Source organism: Columba livia, chromosome Z (assembly GCF_036013475.1).
Source record: "Columba livia isolate bColLiv1 breed racing homer chromosome Z, bColLiv1.pat.W.v2, whole genome shotgun sequence".
Taxonomy (NCBI): Eukaryota; Metazoa; Chordata; class Aves; order Columbiformes; family Columbidae; genus Columba; species Columba livia.
Window position 1 is genome coordinate 80,646,566 of NC_088642.1, and position 24,323 is coordinate 80,670,888.

A 24,323-nucleotide genomic window follows, 5' to 3' on the forward strand; every position below is an offset into this window, starting at 1 on the left:
AGTACATGGCAAACTAACCCGATCACCGACTCTGCGGTTATGTTTTGTTGCTATAATAAGATTCCTATTTAAATGTTTCTAAAGTAGCTCTTGCACTAAGTATTATCCCACTTTAGTCTAGGAGTTCACACCTTAATAAGTGTAAAGGTGGCACCTGACTGTCTGCAGAATTAGCCTGTGGCTGCTCACATAAGGAACTGTGAGCAATGCTTCAAAACATTTATTTTGCTATTTCCCAAGCTGTAGGCAGATATTGCAGCCCATCTCTGGACTCCCTCCTTGCAATGTTTGGAATAGTGGCATATCACATCAACAGTGATGGCCTTTCACAAATTCTTTATATTCTGGGACAAGAGAGAGTACTCCTCCTTCTCCAAGAACGATTATCCTCATTCCTCCCTTTTTTGCACGGCAGAGAAACAAAGCAATAGATGACACAAGTCCAGGTCCTGTTTGTGTTTTTTGAATTTTGCAGTACAGCTACTATTGTCAGTATGCTTCTATTCTCGCATTGTCTGGTCATAGCATCTTACTATTTGCTTTCATAAGTCTTTAATGGCACCTCATTTCAGGAACCTCAGAGCATATAGTTTTAATGCAGAAACACTATATTTCCTATATACTTACTTCTGATTGTATCGATTAATTTATCTCCACTTCCACAACACTATTTTGTTCTAATGTGGTTATTTATCAACAGCCATGCTCATCTCAGACCCCATGTATTTCAAGTTATCTTGTCTTGAAGCTTCACCTAATCAGCAGCATAACTAAGTTGTAGTTATGAAGAAAAAACGTGCGCATAGTTCAAACACATTGGCACCACACAATGAGCCCCAGAAATATATTCCTGTGTGTTTTATGTTTTTAAGGTCCAAACAAAATGTCAGGGGTCAGTCAGTCACCTAGAAGTGGCTCATTGTGGAGAAACAGCTGCTGCTGCAGCTGCTACCATGAGGAGCAGGCACAGCGCAATGTGCCCTACCATGAGTAGTGCTCCCTCCTCACTCGCTGCTCACGGTTGCAAAGATCAGTCTACGCTCTGCACTAGGAACTCAGGTTTTGTCTGTTAGAAGAGGTCAACACCAAAAATCGAGTGTGGTTTTCAATGGCGTTCATCTGAAATTCAACTTGCACAACTGTTTTTCCAAAAATCTCATATTAAGTGGCACAGGCCTGGTCTCTTAACATGTGTAGAATACAGAAATCATATCCGGATCTCACTGACCTGAGACAACCCCTCTCCAAAATACATTTTCTGGACTTGGCTGATCTCTTCCAATTACAAGTTAGTTCTTATTATAGTAAAGTAATTTAATGCATTTTAGTAACATATATCTTCCTTCATCCTTAATGCTAGCTGAAAAGATTCTCCATTCTAGTCCTGTTTATGCGATCAGTATTTATTATTATTATTTTTATTATTATTTAATATGAGTTGTTCTAGAGTCAGAAGAAAGGAGAAAATAAACAACAAACACTTAGGTGAGAGGGAAAACTACATTACTGAAAAATATAATATTTTCTGAAGATACAGAGGAGAAAGATATGAGTCTGGGAAGAGCAGAGGACTTTTATGTCCTCCTGACTGCCTCAGTGAGAGTCTTTAACAAATCATCTACTTTTAACAAATTATTTGGTGATGAGAAATCATTTCCTTTTTTGGGTTTTTGATAACAGTTATCACTTTGGGGGAAAATGCTTTGTTAATGAAAAATATTTCAAGACAAACTAATTCCAGGTATAAACTGAACATATTTTTTCAAAATGTACTTTCTTGCTTCAGAAAGAAATTTGAGAAAAAAAAACTGTTAATATTTTATTTTTTAATAAACATGTAGCTAAAATTGAATTGATTTTTGTTAAATGCACAACTATTAAAAATATGACGAATGCATAATTTAAAATTCAATGTCAGGAAAATTTCAGGACCACATATACACAGATGATACTTATATTTTTAACTTACCAATGTTATCAGAACAGATATACACACAAAAGGAAAGTGCTTTGCACATAGGTAATACTACTTAGATTTGTTTGAAATTTAAGCAGATGCAAATAAAAGATCAGTAACTAATCCATCCCTGTCTCCTCTTGCTTTTATTTCTGAGAGATGGTTCCAACTGTTAACCAAAGGAAAAATCAGCTTGCAAGAGATCTGGAAAACAAGTGGATTCTGTGGATTGAATATCTTAATTTGGGAATCACGTTAAAAGTTAAAGAGCAGGGGTCACATTAACTTAATATGCCAGAAGCTTCCATGTGTGGCTGCAGTCCCAGCCTCAAGAGGTTAAAAGCATTTTTCTTTTCTTTTTTTTTTCTCAGAGCAAAGTCATTGCTGCATTCCAGATCCAGGAGACATCAACTGTTTCTTTCAGTACTCAGGACAGGCATGAAATCCAGATGTTTGATAATTTGCAATGCCTTTTTGTATTTTCTGAATTTGAACAGGGATATGGATTACAGCGTGCAACAGAAGACAGTGTGGTGTCTTAATGAGCAAGAATGCACAGGCTAAAAAAACACTGAAATCCCTGTCTCACTGAGGCAAAGCATAAAATTCCCCCAGACTTCAGCAGGAAAAGGATTTCATCTAAAGACTCCAAGTTATTCTTGAGAAACATTTGAAAATGCTTGTCATAAATGAAAAGAAGTCAATCATGCCTGTCTTTAAAATCCCACTTACAAAGAACCACAGTTTGTATGAGTCACTTAATTGTTCATTACATGTGAACTTAGGGCTTTCTCCCTTTCAATCCTTTCAAACTGTCTTCTTATAAATACAAATATTGAGACACTGTTGATTAGAGAAATGATGAGAGGGAGAATAACTAAATAAATTACTAAGTCAACACTTAACACAACCGATGGAAACCTAATAAAGACCAAATTTTCACAGATTTTCACTGAGGTCGACTCATATCTGTTGCTTAGGGCAGAAACTGGAGTCAGTTTTGGAAAGGCCTGTGTTGATGGCCTACGCGATAGAGTATTTCCTTCATGCTATGTGTTAGAGTTGTCAAAGAAGTTCTAGTGTTCTTGCTTTATCACAAATCTCTTACTGTAGCTACTTTCCTTAAAACACCAAAAAAAGAAAAAAGAAGTATATATCCTCCTTATATGGAGGAAAGTTTACAAAAAGAAAAACTAACAACATAACAGGAGTGGAAAAGAGAAAAAGAGACCTGTTGCGTTTTGCATTTCTTATCCCCCTCCATGGTTTTAAGCCGACCTGCCAATTTATGATTTCTTATTGTTTGGATTTGGCACCGTTGCATCACCAACTCTGTTATGAATGACTGCAATTTCTTTTTTTCCTTTGGACTGTAAATTTCCTTGGACAGGAACTATTGTTTACTCTGCTTTTGTACCATGTCTTGCCCAATCTTTGGATCAGAGGTCTGTGGGTGATTGCACTCATCGAGTAACAGGGGAAGGACACGGACTTATCCTGCTCCCCCTGGCAAACCCAGTCCTAACAGGTTGCGCATAAACTGTAATTTGGGAGTCATGGTTCTAAGCTCACTAGTTTATTTAACATATTCCATCCTTGTAGCCTAAGAACTATTTTCTTTTGACTATGCCAAGCATTTCAGGGCAAAGTGAAGAATATTCATATGATTTTTTTTTTCATTAGTTTGCTTACTTATATATTTAGAGTTTCAAGAGACAATATAACCAGGTACCTTTGAAATGCTTGCTTATTTTTTGTACTGCTTGTAGGTTTATTTGGGCAGATTGCCTTTTTTTTTTTGGTAGTAAATCACTTTTTTTGAGAAGATTCAATCCAGATTGCCTATACCCTCAGGGTTTATAAATTAAAACAAAAAAAGAGAACTTATTTTATATATATTCCTATGTGGCTTGACATACTGGTAGAATATATAATACATTCACCCACAGTCAGTACATAACCATGAAAAGAAAAAGGAGCAGGAAAGCACTGGCAAATTATGATATGGGCCAGCAGATCCAGGACCTGAGCCCTCAGAAGATGAGAAGGCAACTGTTAGCTTGTGGTCAATTTCTAGAAGGAAATGACTAGCTGCTGATTCATAGATAAATACAGGATTCAGTTGTTAAAAAGACATGAGATGAATTTTTCAAGACACACTACTGATCTTTTCGGCTTTTAATGATTTTAAAGAACAGGTTTAAAAGTAGATTGAGGATGTTTGATTTAAAGACAACAAGTGCTTAGCTCCTCTGACAGCATTTTTAGATTCCCAAGTACTTTTTAATAACTTGCTCCTTTAGTTTAATATTAATGTCAAGATGGAGGCAGTACAAAAGTCAAACAGTGAAATAAATTACAGGAAGTGAATAAACAATTAAAGTAAGTATATTTTTTATTATAACCAGCTTGGATTTAAAACTTGAGAATGAATTTTTCTTTCAATTTTATTATTTATAATGGTTTTAAGTGTAAAGAAATTATGTTGATTGAGGTTGGCTTATTCCATTCAAATGAAAACTTCATTATAAAACACAAAATACCATACCATATAAAAATGAGAAGTATAACTCGATCTAAAAATGCAACTCAGTTTGAAAATCAAAAATTCTAAATATCAGATGCAAAGAAAGACATTCCCTGATACTGTTTTATTTTGGTTTTAAAACTATTGAAGTATTTTTACAGGGTATCTTTTATTGGGTATGCAACTTAAATATTGAGCCACAGAATAAAGCTTGAGATCAGATAACTTACAGTACTAAAACTTTGTAGACGTTTTTATATTTCTGGTCAACTTAGTGTTAAGTGGTTTTGTTATAGGCTATGGTCCCTAAAAATTAAAAGAACTTTTTGTAGTCTATTATGCAAACAGGTAACATGTCACTTACTCTGGTTAATTCAGATTAAGTGACATTTGGGTGATTTGGGTCCAAAAAGTTCTTGTACTGTCCTTCAATCAAAAACCTCTGATTTGTGAGAATAGTGTAAAAGACGTGGCTCTATTTATAATTAGCAAATGTACTAAAAGTGAAGTTCACTTCGATTTTGTTTGCTGTTGTTACTGTCACATAATAGAAACTCTTCAATTAGTGTTTGGCTAAGAACAAATTTATTCTAACAAACCTGAGATAATTGTGGTTTAACTTAAAACCACCACTAATGTTATTTCATTGTGCAGGATAATAAACAAGTAGTCAGCTTTTTAAAGTTCTATTTATATCTTGGGTTGACTCCCAAGGTAAATTGTGGATGATTTCAGGGTTATTGCTTGAAATAACCCAAACCAACAAAACGACAGACTTCTCAAAACACAGGCTTAACTAATCTTTTTCCATTTCTGATATTGCAGTTATAATGTAATTTGTTATAACACAGTTTGTTAAAGTAGTGTAGAAACTGAGACCTGGTGTTAGCAATCAAAAGTAGTTTCATTTTATAATGGCAGAAATGAAACTCTTTAGACAACTCTTCTTGGACTATGGTATTTTGAATATATGCTATTTTTGGACACTGCAGAAAAATGCAAATTCATAATGTTCTAATTTGGCCAGAAATACGAATCCCAACAGATTAAACCACATGATCATGCTACCAGCTTCTAAGATGCCAAATAGAAAAAAAAAACACAGGGGTCTCTGTTTCTTGTGAAGAATGATGGACAAAGAGAACTTTTGAAGTTTATTCTTCTGCACCCAAAAGAAAGAAGACTCTTCAAAATAGTGCCATTGTGGAATGATGCAACTAAGACAGAAGATTCAACCTTATAGTGACCTTTTCATCTTCCTCCAGCCCTGTATCAAATTCTTCCTACTGCTTTGCATTTAAGAGATTTAGGAAACACTTCTTTAATGGTGTTTAAAGCTCTTATTGCCAGATAAAGAACAAAGACTATTCGTATGATTAAATATTTATGATGCATTCCTAGCAATGCCCCTAATATATAAGCCCCTCAAATCAATTGCCTACTCCAAAGTTGTACTGCTTGAGAGCTTAATGCATAACACTGCACCCAGGAAATACAAATTCTTAATTTGTGAGTAAATAATCAAGCTGTTCCTCATCTTATGCTTATATATGCTTTTAATATATTTCCAAGAAAAAAAATGTATTTAGAAAGTATAAATCTTCAACTCGTATATTGATATACAGGTTTTATTAAGAACAAGGATTATTTATCCCAGTGCATGTTTAGAGGAACCTTTATTTTAGGATGTGCGCCTTTTAAAAGAAAACATTGCTTTCTTTGCTAATTGCTTTCCGGTGCCTTTTTAAAGGAACAGGAAAACCAGTAAGGAGGCAATGACATTTCTTAATAAGCCAGTAGAGGGAGTCCCTTAACAGGACAATCAATTTCCTATCAGAGTCCCTCTGCCACCATTCCTGAAGTTTCTACTACATAAGAGGTTAAAGTGAGAAAAAATGCGAATATTGCCAGAATTAATCTTTCTTTAGCTGTGTTTCGCAGGCTAACAAAAGATAATTAACGAAACTGTAATTTTCTATCATGCTTGCCTTTTTTCTTTCTTTTTTTTTTTTTTTTGAGAACAAAGGAGACTAATAGCTGAGTTCCGTGTTCTGCTTTCTCTACCGCTAAACTAATACAAAATGACCCCTCAAAGCTTCAGCATGTGTTTAAAGTGCCTTTCTGATACAAAACCGTGCAGTTCCAATTTTACTGAAAATGCATCACACAAACATCTGTGACCCATCTATGTGTGAAGACAAAAGGGGGTTGGTCGAACGCAGGCTGAGAAGAGCCAAGAAAGAAAATATCACTATATCCAGAATTTCTTTATAAGCAATTTTATGAGACAACATCAGAATCGGCAAATATATCAGCTTTGGTTTATAGCGCACAGAATGGATCTTACAGCTATTTTTCCATACAGTTCTGAGAGCAGTTAACCCAGTGAAATTGGACGTGCTCCATGTTTTACCACTCGGCTTATTTTCTTCGAACATATGTGTTTGTTTCTCAAACTGAAACAGTAATCTTGCCATTGTCTTTTGTAATCCATGTTTGTAATAATGCAACACTGCTGACATTGCTAACAAAACGCCGGGTTCGCGGAGCAAAGGGGACAACTCTGACAACATCGCTTCGATAACACAGACCTCAGCAAGTACGGTCCTCAGCAGTTCAGAGGGAGGAGGTCTAAAGGGGCTAATCTTTTTCTCTGCATGGGTATTTTGAAAATCCTTTCCCTGTTGTGTACCAAAGCACTTAAGTAAATACATAAAACCAAGCTTAAGTTAATTACTGATTATTTAAGTAAATGCTAACAGATTTTGCTGACTGGTGATGGTCTTAAAGCAAAGGCTTGAAATCAAATTCATGCTCAGTAGATTGAAGTCTAAGGAAAGACTCAATATCGAAATTTTTAGTGAAACTTGAATTCAGTAAATGAAACCTCAATTCCACTAAAGTCAATGGAAAAACTCCATGTGACTTAAAAAGGACGACGGTTTCTGACACTGACCTCAGCAGCAGTTTTGCATGAACAGGGCTATGCAATGGACCAAAAAGGTTTTTATGGAAACACTAATGAGAAAGAAAACAGACATTTATATCTGTGGAATTTGTTGAGGTGCAAGATTTTCTACATTGCTGAAAGCAAACCTCTTCCTACCAATAAAAGCACAAATATCAACTCCCCACCCCCCAGCTGGGGGAAATAAACTGATGCCGATCACTTTCTAATATCCCACCTCCAGCATGGAGCTATTTTAGGACTCAGCCTTTGAAGGAAATCCTTTGTTCACTTACAAAAATAAATATAAATACGTTTCTCTTTACCTGCACTGGTGCCTGCACCGGTTGTGAGGTCCCCACCCATCAGGCCACCTAGGGGGTTTAAATGAAATACTGAAAATGAACACAATAAATTATAACAGGCAAACATTCAAAACTTTTTTCTCTGACTTCAAATGGCCTGCTCCAGTACCCACCCCTCTTTTCCTCTGACTTCAACAGTCATCGGATCAGGCCCATAACCATAAAATTCTAATGTTTAATGTTACCTGTATGACATATTTGCCTTTCAAGGACAAACAAAATAGGTAGTACGCAGCATTTCATTATTTTATTTCCATGCTTCACAGCACATGAAAAATATATTGTATTTAAAAGTTATGTAGTACTCTTTCATTTGAAAACTATCTTTAGTCCAGTTTTAGTCAGGAAAACAAAGGCTTTCACATAGAACTGGGAGGAAGAGATGGAAAGTTCCTGCATTGGAGTGTAACTCAGAAGCTGTAACATATATTTACATAGCCCTTCATTTTAATTTCCTCAGCTTTTCATAGACATCCCCTCTGAGGATTTTTAAAACTTCTCTTTGCACTCGGGAACCTCAAATGTTTCTTTGAACCCAGGACACTTAAGGATCTTGATGTTGCTTCAGCCAGACAGATTGAATGAACTTAATCCCCGTTTATCCTATTGAGAGGTGAGCCCCCATCATCACCCAGTAAAGCACAGCCTCTTGCTACACAAGGCACTCAAGTGCACAGTTTAACTAACATTTGCCCATCAAGGAACCTGTGAATGCACAAATAATAATAAATTCTGCATTTAGCATCTAGACTGATGACTTTCAGTAACGAGTGTCCTATTTTAATTGCTTCAACTTGTTTGTGTTTTCTTCTCCCCTGCCCCCATAAGCTTTATGGTATAGTGAGCTCTTGCATGAATTAAGTAGACAAGCTGCCTTTTTATGAAACAGCAAATTGTCTGCCCTTTTATCCTTGATTGATTTCCTTAGTCAATATTCAGCTTTTTCTAGAACTTTTTTTTTTTTTTTAATTTTCTAAATTGGGAATAGAACCCCCTTTGACTCTGCTTTGGATTTTTTTTTTTTTTCAACACAGCAATTTTGGACAAACTGTTATGACTGGTAAAAACAGAGTTCTTGTTTCTCAGAGTAAAATTTAAAGTGACCTAAGGCGCGCAAGCAGCTGATAAAAGAGCGTTTAAAGAGAGGGGATGGAACAGAGCCTACCTGTGTTACCTGCACTTGGAGGCCGATGTGTCACGCCAGGAGACATGCTATTTCTTTGCAAAGAAGGATGAGCCAGCGGCAAAAGGTTGGGGTTTCCCAGCGAGCTGACTGGGTTGCTGTACACCAAACTGTTGTGGTTGGACACTGGGATAGAAACTGGCATCTCGAAGTTTGGTGGTGGAACAGCCTGTACAAGCAAAAAAGGGAAACAAAGACGAGAATAGTACAGAAGCACAACAGCCTTCAAGTACAGTTGCTCTATATTTAGTTCAAATATTTTATAGTTGGTGGTTAAAACATTTATACTCGACCCCCTCCCCCAAGAGTCAAGAGAAGAGTTTTCAAAAGTGTTACCAAGGATTTTAAATATGTTTTTTCAAATCATGATTCCATCTTCCTTTAATGCAGCTTGCACTTTTACTTTGTAAGATCTGGAAAGACTGTTTCACTTGTTTTTTGTTTTGTTTTGTTTTGTTTTGTTTTTTTTTTGTTTAAAATAAAACCCTGTTTCATGAGGCTTAATTTTATTTTTCTTTTATTTGATAGTTGTAATTGTTCATTTGTGATATCTCAATCTAGTGTCACAGATGACTGCAAGATCAAAGGTACATTACTATGATGACTTCATTGCACGGAGAAAAATTAGAAGGTGTGGAATGCAAAAGGGAAAGCTTTAATTTCAGCTTGTGTTGCTTTAGCAACCAAAATGATCCCAAATCACCTTAAAGGCACCAACACAGTAAATTTCTTTTTAAAAAGTTTCTATCTTACCTTGGAGGAGCTTAAGAGAAATCAAGTTCTACACAGGGCCAGGTAGCAAATACAAGAACTTTAGATGTACAGTAGTCTTTGGGTTCTTTGAGGGTTTTTTGCCTTTTTTTTGTCTGTTTTTGGTGGGGTGATATTAGTTGATGGCACCTTTTCAAAATACTGTTTCCATACTTTAAGGCAGGGTCCTCTCCTGAGCCACTTTTTTGCAAGATTCCCATTCAAAACAGAACCAAATTGCAGACCACGCTGACAGAGGGTGTGAGGACATGCAGCACCTGATTCTCATTAAGCTCTTAGAAAGCCCAGCTCAAGATTTCTCTGTTGGTTGATGGGTTATTGGCTGGGGTTTTCTTGGGTGCCGGTTGCCTGAATTTCTCTAAAATTTATGACTCTGGTCGCATTCAAACACATTAGAACTTGGTATTTATCTGTTTAAAAATAATTAATTTCTTATCTTTGTGAATATAAAGAAAACTTTTTCAGAATGGCCCGACAGCATTTTGAATATTCAAATACCTGAGTGCAAGCAAAGTACCCCTTAATTTGCCATTTCAAAATCTCATGAGCTTCATGAGTCCAAACACATCAAAAATTCCTTAAGCCAGCCTTGTAACATCTTCAGAGGGAGGAAATAGTGGATTTTAATTTTGTACTTGGCAGCTGATAGTGCTGCTAAGTCTTCAAGGACCTAGAGGGAGAATGTTGAGCGCCAGACACATAATCTGCTGTGTCAGGCAACAGAGGTGCCCTGACCTTGTGCCACCCACGTGTCTCTTCTCTGGCTGTCCAGAAATGTTGGCTGTGCCCTGTGTATTACAGCGTTAGCCATGAAGTTACAGTTATCCCTTAATTTTTTTTTCCCTTTCTAGAGGCAGACAGAATTTTGCCCTCAATACAGAGGAGCCATTTTTGCCTAACCACTGAAACAAAGCAGCAAGATTTTAATTTAGGGGATGATGTGATGGATATATTACACAAATGCCTCGGGGACTTATTTCAAGGTGTTGATTTAGCTTTGAAATCCATGACATAGCCCGTGGCCTGGGTTTGTGAGAGATGGCCATAGCAGAACATTTGAGATCAAGCCGGGCACCGGAGCAGAAGGACCTGCTGGCATTGCTCCCCAGCCGGGGCCGCATGCTGGGACCCGCTTCCCTTCTCCGAGGAGATGAAGTGCACCCCAAGGGCCGTGTTTTCCCCAGATTTGATGGGTTTCAGTAAAGGTGGGGAGGGGAGGAGAGTTAACTGGGCAATCTACATTTTCAGTGAGCAAAATTACACATGCTGCCAGGTTTGTGGAGGGACCCTGAAACACAGTAGTGTTTGTGTCTCGCAAGTAGAGAAAAGAGAATAAATGATTACATGATGAAAAATTTAATTGCTGAAGAGTGTTCATTATTTTTTCCTGCAGATGTTTTTACAATTGAAGACCAGCTTGCTATCTGCATATGTGACCTGTCATTCAAGGGAAAATTTACAAAGTACGTAGCACAAGGAGTACCAGCATATGTCATGACTGAGGTCTGGGCCTCCTTGGAAATAAGTTCACATAGTGTAGCCTGAAAGATTTTATCAGCCTGAAGGTATGTTTTGAAGCAAGACATTGTCTTCACTGGCCAAAGAAGGATCCGAGAGGTTCCCAAATCCCATGTATGGCTGCTCCTGGAGCTTGAAGCCAGCTGCTGCAGCTGGTTTCTGCCTTTTCAAAGGTTTTAGCCAGTGAATTCACGTGTGGATGGACGTCTTAGCTCCACTGCTGAGACACAAATGAGTCAACATGGAGAGTCTCATAGTGGTGTTCAGGGTTGTGGTGGAGAACCGTCTGCTTGGTGGCTTTGAGCACATGGTCCTGTCGGCTGCAGTGCCAGCCCGATGTCAGGCTGAGTGTCACCCGCTGGGGAGCACTTTGCATGGTGTCTTCTCCCACTCCATCAGGAGATCTGTGAAATCTGCCCTCTGAGCCTGGGTAGACAGCTGAAGACACCAATATTGTCTCTACTTTATAAATTTGTTTTCCTAATCCCAACCTCTGTTGAGCTATCTAAACTAAAACGCGGGTGCAAATGCACATCTGAGGGTTTTGCCAATCCCTAACAGGCTCATCAGCTTTCATTATTATGCCCTGTACTCCTTCCATGTACAAACCAAACCCTTCAAGGGCTGAAATCTTATTTCTCTACATTAGCACAGCACAAAGGAGCTCTAGTCTTAGTTGCTCTTGTGGCTGCCAGCCTCACTGAAACAGAAGAACAATGCTGAAACAGATACTTGTCTTTTCTTTTGTAATTTTAAAAATATTTTTTTAAACTAGTTAAGAAATTATTTTCTTAATTCCTGTAGCAGCAGTTTCATTTTCACCATTTTACCTACCGTCTGGCTACAGTTACATCTATTTACAGAGTACTTCATAGACAATTTTACCAGGGCAAAGTCAGTTTATTCTTTGCTTTACAGCACAGTACACACTTAGATCTGGAATATAGTCATTTTTATTTCGTCTCCTCAGTAGGGAAAGGTTAAAGAGAGAAGTTTGTGTGGATAAGCACCAGTATTAAGCAGTAAGTCTCCAGCTACACTTTTCCTCTGATTGCCCAATTTTTTGTACAGTCTTATGTGTCCTTCACCAAGATTCCCTAGTCGCTCTTGGTGGTAAGTCACGGGACGTATCTATTCCAGCTAGGCCTGATGGATGTTAAAGCTCATGATGCGCTTGTGTAATATCTATATTAGTAAATTAAACTTGCCTAGGAACTGAGGCCATCTGAGGCCACAGAGTAGTCCATGTCCATACTGTTAAGCTTTCTCAACCTCAAAAACATCACGACTACATATAAACTGACACTTGGGAATTGTTTCTGGCCTGGGCTAACTACCAAACAGAGCTAAGAAATGGTCTGGGAGAGTGTTATTTGGCCGGTGCCAAAAGCATACCAGGGACTGTTCAAATGATCCAGGGCAGAGATAATGACCTCCCGCTGCCTCGGTGTGTTCTTTGCCATTTGCTGATTAGCTAACATAGATACAGCCTTACTCTAACGTGTATGCATCTTGCCACATTTTGCCTTTTTTTGTTTGTTTTGTTTTTCTTCTCTCTCTATTTTATTTTATTTTATTTTATTATTTTATTTTATTTTATTTTATTTTATTTTATTTTATTTTATTTTATTTTATTTTATTTTATTTTATTTTATTTATTATTTCCCCCTCTTTTCTCTGTCTTTTCTCCTTCGGACACAATTGCCAAAGAGGGCAGATGGCTCACCTGAATGGAAAATGCCAGTGCCCAGCACACACTGTGTTAGACGTGTGCTCTGCAAGCTGTGGTATGTTGTGCAAAGCAAAGTCTGGGGACTCAAAACCCGTGGAAACTAATGGACCAAACATTCTGTGTTAAATATTGTTTCTACCCTCCCCATGTTCAACCAGGCCTTCATTTATTGAGAGACAGAGATACTTATAGCTCCCTTCTAGCGGACTATTTCTGTCTCCTCTGCTTTCATCACTTATGAAAACTACAAATAAATGTCTAATTATTATCAGATGTTTTAGAACAATATAAATACTTATCCCCAGAAAATTATCTGAGGAAACATTATTGGCCTTAGCTGTTAGGAGCAAAAGCCAATTTTGTTTTTGTTTGGCAGCAGCTTTATTCTGTTAGAAAACTAGGCACAGGCATTGCATTGTTTTAAATATTTTTTTAAGCAGTGACTTTATGAGGTAACTTGGTGACTTTTTGTTCAATTTTACTTTGTTCCCCTCAACTTTCTTGGCTATCTTTGATGATGACAAGTAAAAGAATATAACTTCATTAACTAGGTTTGAGCTCCATCTCGTCCATTACATCCCGGCTTATTCCAAGAGAAGAATCTCCCTTGGCATTAGGGGAGAACACCTACTGATTCTTCCTTTTGTGCTCAGCGGCTTGATGGAACCACAGACCTTGAGCTCTGTGTGTGAGGTATTCAAAGGAGGGATATCCTGTCTTACATGAAAAGAAATGCTAACATTTTGTGTTTCTGTATCCCTGAAGCATCTCTGAAGTAATTTCACAAAAAGATAACACATTTTAACTTGTAACATCCCTGCAAGGTAGGAAGTTGCATTGTACCCAAAATACAACTAAGGAAACCAAGTTAATCACTGGTTTAATAGCTGAAGTAGGACTAGAATGTTAAATTTAATGAAAGCAACCAAGGGGAAAGTCCATTAATTTTTGGGAGGACAAAAGTCATGTACCCTGTTTAGATTAACTGTGTTCTTTCGATTTCTTAGAACTTTGCTATTTTTATATAAAATATGATTTCCCCAAATGCTTACGGAGGTAAAGAAAGTGACAGAACTCTGTACCATAAGAATGAGTTTTTCTCCAAGTTTTTTTTCATGTCTTAAGATTTCAAATGGTTATAACATGTGCTGCTTTGTTGGAACAAAAACAGGCAGCATGATAGAAACAAAGGATCAGAAGGACCATCATTCCAAACACAATTTTAAGGTGGAAGAGTAGCTTAGTTAAATATATCTTATTGAAAATTCCATCCCTTTGATTTGGACAAGCCAAAGGTCATCCTTGAAAAAGGAAAGGAATGGCAGCTAGTGAGATTTTGATATGAAAAAGGGTTAAGCATTCCAGCTTATAACAATCACCCTAAATGTTGCAGTCATCGTTTGTCAAACTGAGTTCCATCCTGAGAAACCCAATTAATGGTGACAGCTTTGTAAAAGAAGCAAAATAAAAGGGAGTTAAAAAAGGATGGATTATATATGTGTTCCTCCCTGATATTTTATATACATGTTGGACATCCTTAACCAGCCTTTCTAAATAGCAATTTATCGAATTTGGTGCCATTCTGGCCTCTGGGAAAAACAAACCAAACCAAACCAAAACACATATATTTTAATATTTTCACCATGATGTGAGAACTTCTTAAAACTTAATTAACTGTAGTGAAAACCTTTCTGCTGAGAATCAATGGGAAGAATGCTTACACTACCTCAAGAGGTATCCTCAGCTTAGGCATCAGATTTTGTACGGACGATTGATTAGCACTAAAGAAAAGATTTTGCTCATTCTGGGTGCACAGACATCCTTTTTGGCAGCTAACTATACAACCTACATGTGGGAATGAGGAACAAAGATGTTCAAATGATGTTTTCTAGATGCAAGCCATTACCTGTGCAAATTCAGGTGCTTTAAACCTGGGCAAATCTCTGGTTTGCTATTTTCTCTTCCATGCACATTTGGAAGAAGGGCTAAATGTAAACTTCAAACCCCAACATTATTTTTGTCAGCTTTATAAATGTAGTATTAAATATAATGACAAAGTATCCTCCCCTTGCATATCTTGTGCAAACAAAATAGCACATGCAGAGTTATTTCTCTTAGATATCTGGCAAGGCATATGGACTGATGGTTAGAAATTTTGACTTGGTTAAAACAAAATTTAGCTCATGTTAAAGCATTAAAGAAATGTTGATGAGGTCAAAGCAAATTCTCTTGATAAAGCTGTAAAATCACCCCAACACACAAACATGTCTGAATCCTGCCATTAGGCTCTCATGCAGTCTGTTTCTCTGCAGCGAGCAAGTAGCTGTAACCCTTCAGTGCTGCAACTGAGTTTAGCAGAGACACTTGAGAACTGAAGTGACACGCACAGAACACACTAATTACTATATATAAAGGGATTTCAGTTCTATATATTTTTTTTCTATATCACCACAGAAAGTATTCTGTGGGTTTGTTAGCCTGTCCACAAAGAAAAGATTTCCATTGTTATTTTTTAGATATAATTTGGGCGAGTGGTGTGGTAAAACAGTTCTGTAAATCAAGTGAATAGAATGTATATATGTCTATTTCACTTCCTTCTGTAGGTTTCCCCTATAGTAGGCTTTGTCTGCGTGTCAGAGGTAGAGACGCAGAAGAAAAATATGTCGTGTGAAATTTTCTGACCACAGTGTTTAATTATATTTTGGGCTATAAAAGCCTGTTTCCAGCTGAAATGTTTTCCTTAAGAAGCCAGAACTGAAAGGGTTATGGTTTGTTACTGCAGCAGTTATCAGCAGACAGCCATCTAACCTTTGGTACTTACAGGTATTTTATGGCTCTTGATCATATTATCAAACTCTTCATTAATTTTTTTGTATTTTTCTTCAGTGCGTGGGGTGAGAGCGTAAGAGGAGTCAGGATCGGGGCTTTCACAACCTTTGTTTTCTTTCTTGTTCAATGCCTGCCAGGTTCAGAGAAATATCAAAGAGTAAAAAAAATGAAAGGAAGATCAGAGTACTTACACATAATCTTTGCCTGCTGATCATTAGATCAATATCTTCATTAATTTTTCTGTACTTGTCCTCAGACTCAGGGCTGTGACCTACTGAATCGTCTGCATCGGGGTCTGGACTGTCACAGCCATTAAGTCCTTTCTTTCTCAACGTCTGAAATACATAATTTGGGAAAGTTCAATCCTTGACACAGGCTGCAAGAAAGACTCAGCAGTGTTACAGTAACACGAACTGCCCAGCAGTGGAAGGCTTTACATTAACCTTTAGGGAGAGAAAGTGACCATGGGTCCACCACGCTGATTCTACAGGTCTCCAATTATGAGTGGCAGGAGAGGACCGTACAGACCTCTTTCTTCTGAAACTGGAATCAGTCAATAGAGTGAAGCTGGCAATCTGGCACGCTGTCTGTGCTAATATGAACCCCAACCAACCCACCCCAGAGAATTAAGATGCCCACCCAGAATGCAATTGATTTTAACATATTTATCCATTCGAAATGAATGAGTGTTAAAAGCAAAGGATGCATACTGTTTACAGTTGTATACACTGTTTTTCTCCTTTTATCTAAAGAAGGCTACAGGAGGAAGAAATGAAAAAATAAAACACAACTACAACAAATTTAGGAATTCATGTTCTTGACAGAAGAAGAAGGAGAAGCACCTAAATTGAATTTTTCCTTTGAATTGGATGTAAGAGATGACATTAGCAATGCCCTGCCGTTCCTAAGTATGCGCCTTTGATAGGACAGGGGGAGGACAGAGTTGCTAATGTGGCTGTGAAATACCGATTAAGAGCTTCTAGACATGGTGTTTATTTTTTATTGACTCCAGTTACACGCTACAAATGCACAGTGCTGAGGCTTAATGTACAGGAGAAACCACTGCTAACACAGATGCTTAGTGCAAAGTCAAAGCAGATGAATTTTGTGTTCAGCAGCTCAAATTAACCCTCACAACCATGATCATCATCACCAAGGTAAATAACAGAGATGAAAAAGCTTAAAACCAGAATTAGATCACTAGCTAACAGTTCAGAATGGCTGCCTGGCTTCAGATAGGTTTAACTGATCTGTTTCAATGCATTCCCTAAAAAACAGTCATTGTCTTCATTAAGGTAAAAGAATATGAGAAGCAAGTCTCTGTGGACCCCCCAACTACAAGTAATAGCCCACAAAGTCAATATTTCTAAGATTTCTCAAATTTAGCTTTAGGAATTTCTCAGTAAAAAATCTGTTCAAAGACTCCAGTTGGCAATTACTGTTTTATTAGACAGCTTGCAGTCAATTCTGAGTTGAAACCTGGCAAAGCAATTTCAGTTACAACAAGTAGACGACAAAGCACTTGTGTTAATAAGTAGCTATGCTTGCGCTGTGTATCAGTGTGGGATGCTCTAACTGGTTTCTTTTTGTCTTCTCAGAATGGCTGCCTCTCATTTGAGCTTTTTGCTTCATTTAGAAAAATACATTTCCTAATTAATTTATATATGGCAATGCCCAGTTTACTACTGTAAAATCCCTCAAGTATTATGATGTCATGCCTTGTTTCTGTGCTATTGTATTTATTTATTAAAAATTAGACTTCATTTCCTGCATCTTGCCTAAGACTTAAGAGCAGAGCCCTCTTATTCCTGCAAAGGCTATAAAGTTGTTCCCCTTGCGCAGACATTTTCAGCAACTCAGCAAAGTGATGGTGATCTACCCTAAGAGATCTGAGCCTTCCAAACTTATGCGTGGACCTTTGAAACAGATATAGACAACTGTGAAAGTCTGAATCAATGCAGATTTCTCTTTTCAAACTTCATATCTATACAGACTTCATGTCTAATACCACAAGCTACAACTGACACACACAGACTTACAAATCTGTTTGAATTAAACCTTATGAAGCTAAAAGAACCTAAATAATTATCTACATTTCTTCTTCACTCCCTTTTATCTTTCCTTTAGTCACCTCTCTGTTAAACATCAGAACTGACATAGTCATGTAGTATTTCTACTGCTACTAGCTTGAAACAAGCCAGTTACAAAGAGAGCTTTTGCAATCAGCTGTTGTTTGATAGATTTAATAGATATAATATGATGTATTAAAAGGAAAATTTTTCTTTTTTATCTGAATAACTAAGCTCAACAAACATTATTCTCTTCTTATAAGTACAAATCAGTTGAATACATAAAATCTGTTTTCAAGATCCATTGGATCAAGCACTCCAGACATTAAATCCACATAAGCACTCTTGGGACCTTTTCTTGAGTTCATCTGAGTCACTGATTGAGTATTGCTGACTCGCATGGAGTCTTCTGGTAATGACGCTGATGTGAGCTAGATTGTATGGCATCCTCAAGTCCAAACTTTGAGATGCAATTCCAGCTACTCTATTAACAAATGTCAATGGCCTTGCTCTCCTCAGAGTTCAACACAACTGCAACTGAATGGACACACGTGAAAGAATGGAGCTGCACAATTATTACCTTCCTGAAGAAAAGCAATATGAAAACACATGAGGGAGATTGCTTTGCAGCCTCTTTGAAATCTCTTTCTCTCCCATCATTCTCAAATCCTTGTCTGCTGCATTTGTGAGACCATCTGGGTGAAAGAAGAGGCACCTTGTCCTCAGCACACTCAATGCCCTTAAATTCTGCAACTGTCTACTTAACACCCATGTGAAACAGTAATTTCTGTGGTTTGTAGAGGTTCAGAAAGGCGCTGCCGTCTTCCAGATGTTGAGGAAAGGCAATGTAACCCAGTGAATATCTTTCAGCAGTTTCCAAAAGACACCAGATTCCCTCCCAACATAATAATGTTTTTATTTTCAGAAATACATTTATTTTTTAATATCCTTAGAAAGCAGGTTGCTGCCACTCCAGGTGGAGAAGCAGCAATCTCTATTTTCACCAGGAAAGCCAAAGACTCAATTTAGAATTAACTTCAGCCCTAAAGAGTAGAAGCAAACCTTTTACTTGCAGAACCCGTTAGTCCAATGCGTTTGGCTTCTGCCCTTGCCAACATGGCTAGTCAAGCTCACTATTGCAGTGCACTTCAATCTTACACCCCATTCCCTCCCCCAAAAAAGAAAGAAATAAAGAACATGTTTCAATGAGTTAGGGTAAGCTTAGGCAACAGAAATTTCCAAAAGCATGCTGCAGTCCAAAGCACTGCTCTTAAGCTTTCTGAGTGTTAGAACTAGTGCCTGGCTCCCTGTAATATGCATTTTGGGGTAAGATGCAATATCCAGAGAAGCTTTCCTGTGGCTGGGCCTCTTGGGCCTTCTCTTGTCCCCTCCCCATCCTTCTGCTGATCATTTGTTGCTTCTGTGTATAAGGACTCAGGCTGCCTTCAGCTGGGACTCTTTCTGTGAGCAATTTGTGGTTCTCTTTTTCGGCACAATCAAACAGAATTTTCATGAAACTTGTTGGAATTTAATTCTCTGTGAGACCCCCTCCCTTTGCACCACGTTTGCTTGGCTCTGAATAAAAAAATGGGAAAGCTGTAAGGGAAAAGACAGAAGAACAGACGGATAGCATGCAAGACACATGAACACACAGTCATCCTCTGGAGAGGAAAGCAGGCTGAAAGTAACACACTTGTCTTCTGCACTTTCAGGACAAACATAATGATCATGAGCATCTTAGCACTATCTCTGGCTTCTTAACACACAGACTACAGTTTTGCCTCTTCGACTGCTTTATTTTGTTATTTTACTCTGCTCCACACATTGTACCCCTCATGAAGGTCCTTTTCTGTTGTGCTTCAACACATCCGATACCTGTTGAGACAGCACAACTAAAAGTGGCACTGACCAACATCCTACTGATCCATCCTTACTCACAAGCTCTCTGGACTCCATTCAGTTTTTCCTTTTCTCCTTTGCCCCGTGTCACCTTTAAAAACAAAGGCCGACTCTGGACATTGCAGAAGACTGGAGTCATTAAGAAGACCAACTGGGTTTTGGGAGGCTGGAAACTTCGACCCAGTCTTGCAGTGATTTGGAAATCATTTTTCTTACCATGTTAAGCTCTCACAGCCTCTCACAAACCCTGGAAAACAGCCAGACCTATCGCATCCTCCTGGAGATTAGCTTGTTTCCAAAGATTTAATGACTATTCAGAAAAATTTTAAGAGGATAAAATTACACAATTGTATAGCGCATCACATTCCAGAGAACCCCAAGCCAGATTTCGGTTATTTTTAAAGAAAACAAGCCATTTTTGAACTACGGAAGCTCTACTTCTTCCAAGCAATTAAGCAAGTAATTATATTGCAGTCCAATAACCTAAAATCAGGCAAGGCATTTGAAAAACAAAATGGTTAAAGGAAAACAACCTCTGGCTGAAATCTCATATACCAGCAATTTAGACTAAATTCTGCTCTATAAATCTCAGAGGAGAAGTGCTGACTTAGTGACATACTGGCTGCTGTAAAATGAAGTATAAACAACTATTTACTTCCATTTCATGCAAAATTTATCATCACTACAAAAGCACAAAAAAAAAAAAAAAAGGCACTACCAGCCAGGTCTGATTTTGTCAAGGCAATGGAAATCGTCACAATTTGAAGGCTTTTGAGGACAAAAAGCCTTTCATTTTCCTAATCCAGTCTCTGTTTCTGCAGTGTTATCCTCTTCTTTTAGCAAGAAGAGTGGAGAAGGTTAGAAATGATTTTTTTTTCATCCTATCCTTTAGTTTCCTCAACTTTGTAGAGGGGTATCTCCTTATTCTGTAATAGGTTCATATGCTCCCCACAGCACTCCAGGGCTTGAGAGGTCACAGATATTTGGGCTTGGACACACTCACAGTATAGCTGCCAAACTAAAATAAAACAGGTTGGTTGATAAGATTCTCAAAAGGACCAGCCCAGCCCACTCTGCCTGTTCCATTTTGATTTTCTCTGCAACAAAGACCTAACTACTGCAAAGTTAATCACTGTCTTCATTTGTGTAATGAAAAGCGCAATCTCACTGGCTCTTCATCTGTAATCAAAATTTACAGTATGGAAAAATTCAGAATTACAGGTCTACTTCTACAAACTCCTCTATCTGCTGTGTTGTCTAGAAGACACCACACTGATCTCTAACTGCTAATCCCACCAGGGACCACGACAATCCACAGAGTTGCAACTTGGTACATTATATTCCACTGTCAGAAGACAAAAACCATAAGTGCCCTCCATTTTCCACTATCACTTTCTTTCCTGTATCTGGATGGGATAAATCTTTTAGCCACAAATGAAAAATGGTTTTGTCTCTGTGTTGCTCACTGGAGCCACATATCTACGTGGCAAGGAGACAACAGCCAGTTACAAAGGAACGATATGCAATTGTGTTCAACTGCGTCATTATTTGTAGCTGTTCCAAAGAACCCTGACAAATTTATGGAGGTCCCCCAAAAAAGCAGAAAACATTTAAATCATGGGCCTGATTCATTTAAGCATCAGTTTTCTCTTTGTGTAACAGAAATATTAAATTTAGGAAGTGTTGAGTGAAGACAACCTTCACTTTCTTCTCTTCCACAGTTATATAATGATGAAATTTTATGATGAAATTGCACGATACAATGTATGGTGCAATCAAGTAATGAAAGGTTCTAGTGAAATGAAAAACACAAAGAGGAAGAGATAGGTTGCTATGGGAACCATCCATCTGAATTCCCTGACTTCCGTGTAACTAAAATCTCGAATTTTATATTCCATTAATGTGGGGTTCTTAGATTTTTTACATTTAATAATGAACATAAACTAGTATGCCGGTACTAATGTACTTTAATTGCATGTTTAGGAGAATCAGATAAAACATTATTATACTTACTGTTATCTAACAAGCTCCAGACGAAAAAAAAATGTATACCAGTAACACAGAAAAACGGAACATTTTTTACCTCTTTTGTATAAATCACAAAATGCTTTTGTGGTTTGTACTCTTTTTGAAATAAGCTACAGGGCTTATATAATAGCTGAACTTCTATAACCACATGTTAACCTTTTTGTTACTTTTTTATCATCACTGAAGTTTCAAAGAAAAAAAAATTCCATTGTCTCATCGTCTGTTTTCTTCAAATGATTACACACAAGTGCGTTTTTCACAACAATACACCAAACCCTCCGCTTGGATTTGCCTCTCATTTTTGCATGCCAAGTAATTATTCTCTCCTCCAAGTACCTTCTCTAATCACACCTCTTGTGAAACCAAACAATTCTGACACCCTTTGCCAGTAACATCTGCTTCTCTTTGCTCACGAACGATCGACCAGCGTGGTAAGAATGTTTATATATCTGTGCTGCAAGCTCATTGGGATACGAGGTTTCCACCTGCTTACAGAGTTCTGCCTATTATTTTCTGCTCATGCTCTTGACTTGTGCCAAGCCATATCTATCTATACTCCTATATATGCACATATTTATATATATCTATATAAAACAAAATTAAGCTTTTTTTTTATTTAAAGGGCACTGGAACAGTTTTTATTTTATTTTATTTTATTTTATTTTATTTTATTTTATTTTATTTTACTTTATCTTATTTTATTTCATTTTTTTTTTTTTTCTTTGTTCCCCATAGCCAAACTATGTAATTTAGTTGTGCCCAGGTCAACCCTCTGGAGAACTGGCGAGGCTGGAGATGGGGATACGGCAGAGGTTTGCTCACTAAGAGACACTAAACACAGTCTCCTTATTTAGTGTTCGATCTTACCCACTTTCCAGTGCTTTTCTACTTAGTATTGACTTAAATTATGCAGGGCAACTTTGGCTTTGTAAGTATAAATGGAAAAAGGATGTGTTGGATTCAGAGATCTCATAGCAGCTAATTTAAAACATGTATTTTTCTGGATTTTCTCAGAAAAAAACAAAAGCAAATCACATGAAGACTCCAGCAATAAAGATCTATATTAAAATAGCTGTTAATGCCTACAACTTAACTTCTGTGTTCACTATTATTTTGTGTGAGACGCAAGAGACTTCTGCCTATCACTACACTTGTAAACTATTTTTTTTTTAGAAGAATTTAGATCCAAATAATTCCCGATGTTCTAAGTAAGCACATTTCCTCATCCTTCAGGCTTTTCCCATCCGTCATCACGGCGCAAAAGGTCTGAAAACCCCACAAATCCCCCCCTGGGGCAGCTGACGTAGGATTCCTTACGCCAACCCTTCCACAGAGGGGATCGTGTTTCCCCGGCCTTGACAGAGGAGACGAGGCGGCAGCACCACCCGCCCAGCCCGGGAATCCAAAAAGGGGGGAGTGGGAGCATCAAATGACTGGTGACCCTGGCCGGCGCGATGCTGCTGCATCCCGGCGAGGAGCGGGTCCCCGTCCCGGCGCAGCAATGTCACGCATCCCTCACATCTGCACCTGTCAGAGCCGCCACCTGCTGCCCCATGGCCATAGATGGTTGTCCCTGCAGCCGTGGCGCTGATTGGGGATGCTCTGCTCCCCACCTCATCCATGCTGCTGTCATGCTTCTCGGCTCTCATGTGGTCACAGCCTACAGGAATGCAGCATTTGCACTTTATAGATATATATACCAAAACGCATGCGTGTGTATATATATATCTACATATATTTATACATACGCATACACGCCCTCTACTAGATCACTTCTCAGCACCTTTTTTGTTCAAATCTAGAGGGATTTTTTAGAAGTCTTAGTGCTATGGCATGACCAGCCTGTGTTTGCTATGATGTGGTATAATACCAGCTTAATATTGCTGGTGTGCTAGATTAGTGGAGATAAAAAGAGGAATGCGCTTTTCCAGACAAGATTGGCATTTCCTAAGTAATGAATTCACGTGTGAGATTAATTGGAAATGAGAAGATCTGTGACATAAATATAATGCTGACCTAGTTGTGATTACAGCTTCTGATAAATCACCTCTGTAGATATGTAAGATTTAAAAAGAAAAAAAACCCCTCAGTCTCGGACAAAAAAAAAAAAGTCCTTTTAAATGTTAGTCAAAATTTACTCTGTCAAATGCACCCTTTACTTCCAAGGAGTGTGTTAAAATTAAACTTCTGTGCAGCTGTTTTTTAAACCTGTACTTTGAAAAGACAGTTCAATTCTGCTCTGCTGTGTTAAAAAAACCTGACAGCTTTCCAGAAACTGTCTGCCAGTGCTTCATGCACAAAATTAGCAGATTATTTATTTAGACCAGATGCATTCTCAGGGTATTTGTGGTGTAGGGGTGAAAATGTTATCACCGGTCTTTGAGCACCCCGATGATGATAAGCCCTTACTGAGTGTTCAAAGGCCTGTCACAGGCACTGTTTTTGGGTGATGGAAATACAGAAGATGTAGGTAAAGGTGGAAAACTTCACCTTGCCCT

The 24,323-nt window shown here is 38.0% G+C and overlaps 1 protein-coding gene across 26 annotated transcripts in view; it reads right to left on the bottom strand.

Moving 5' to 3' along the window:
- MEF2C (myocyte enhancer factor 2C) overlaps nucleotides 1-24,323 on the bottom strand; it is a 140,377-nt gene that overhangs the window by 21,943 nt on the left and 94,111 nt on the right. For 17 of the 26 annotated variants that reach the window (XM_065046515.1, XM_065046513.1, XM_065046509.1 and 14 more), the window contains 3 exons: nucleotides 16,021-16,164; nucleotides 8,962-9,148; nucleotides 7,758-7,805 (listed from right to left, as the gene is read on the bottom strand). In XM_065046515.1, the coding sequence (XP_064902587.1) occupies nucleotides 7,758-7,805; nucleotides 8,962-9,148; nucleotides 16,021-16,164 (379 nt within the window). Of the gene's footprint in view, nucleotides 1-7,757; nucleotides 7,806-8,961; nucleotides 9,149-15,821; nucleotides 15,960-16,020; nucleotides 16,165-24,323 lie in introns of all 26 variants that reach the window. The other 9 variants (XM_065046510.1, XM_065046521.1, XM_065046517.1 and 6 more) reach the window with 4 other exon arrangements.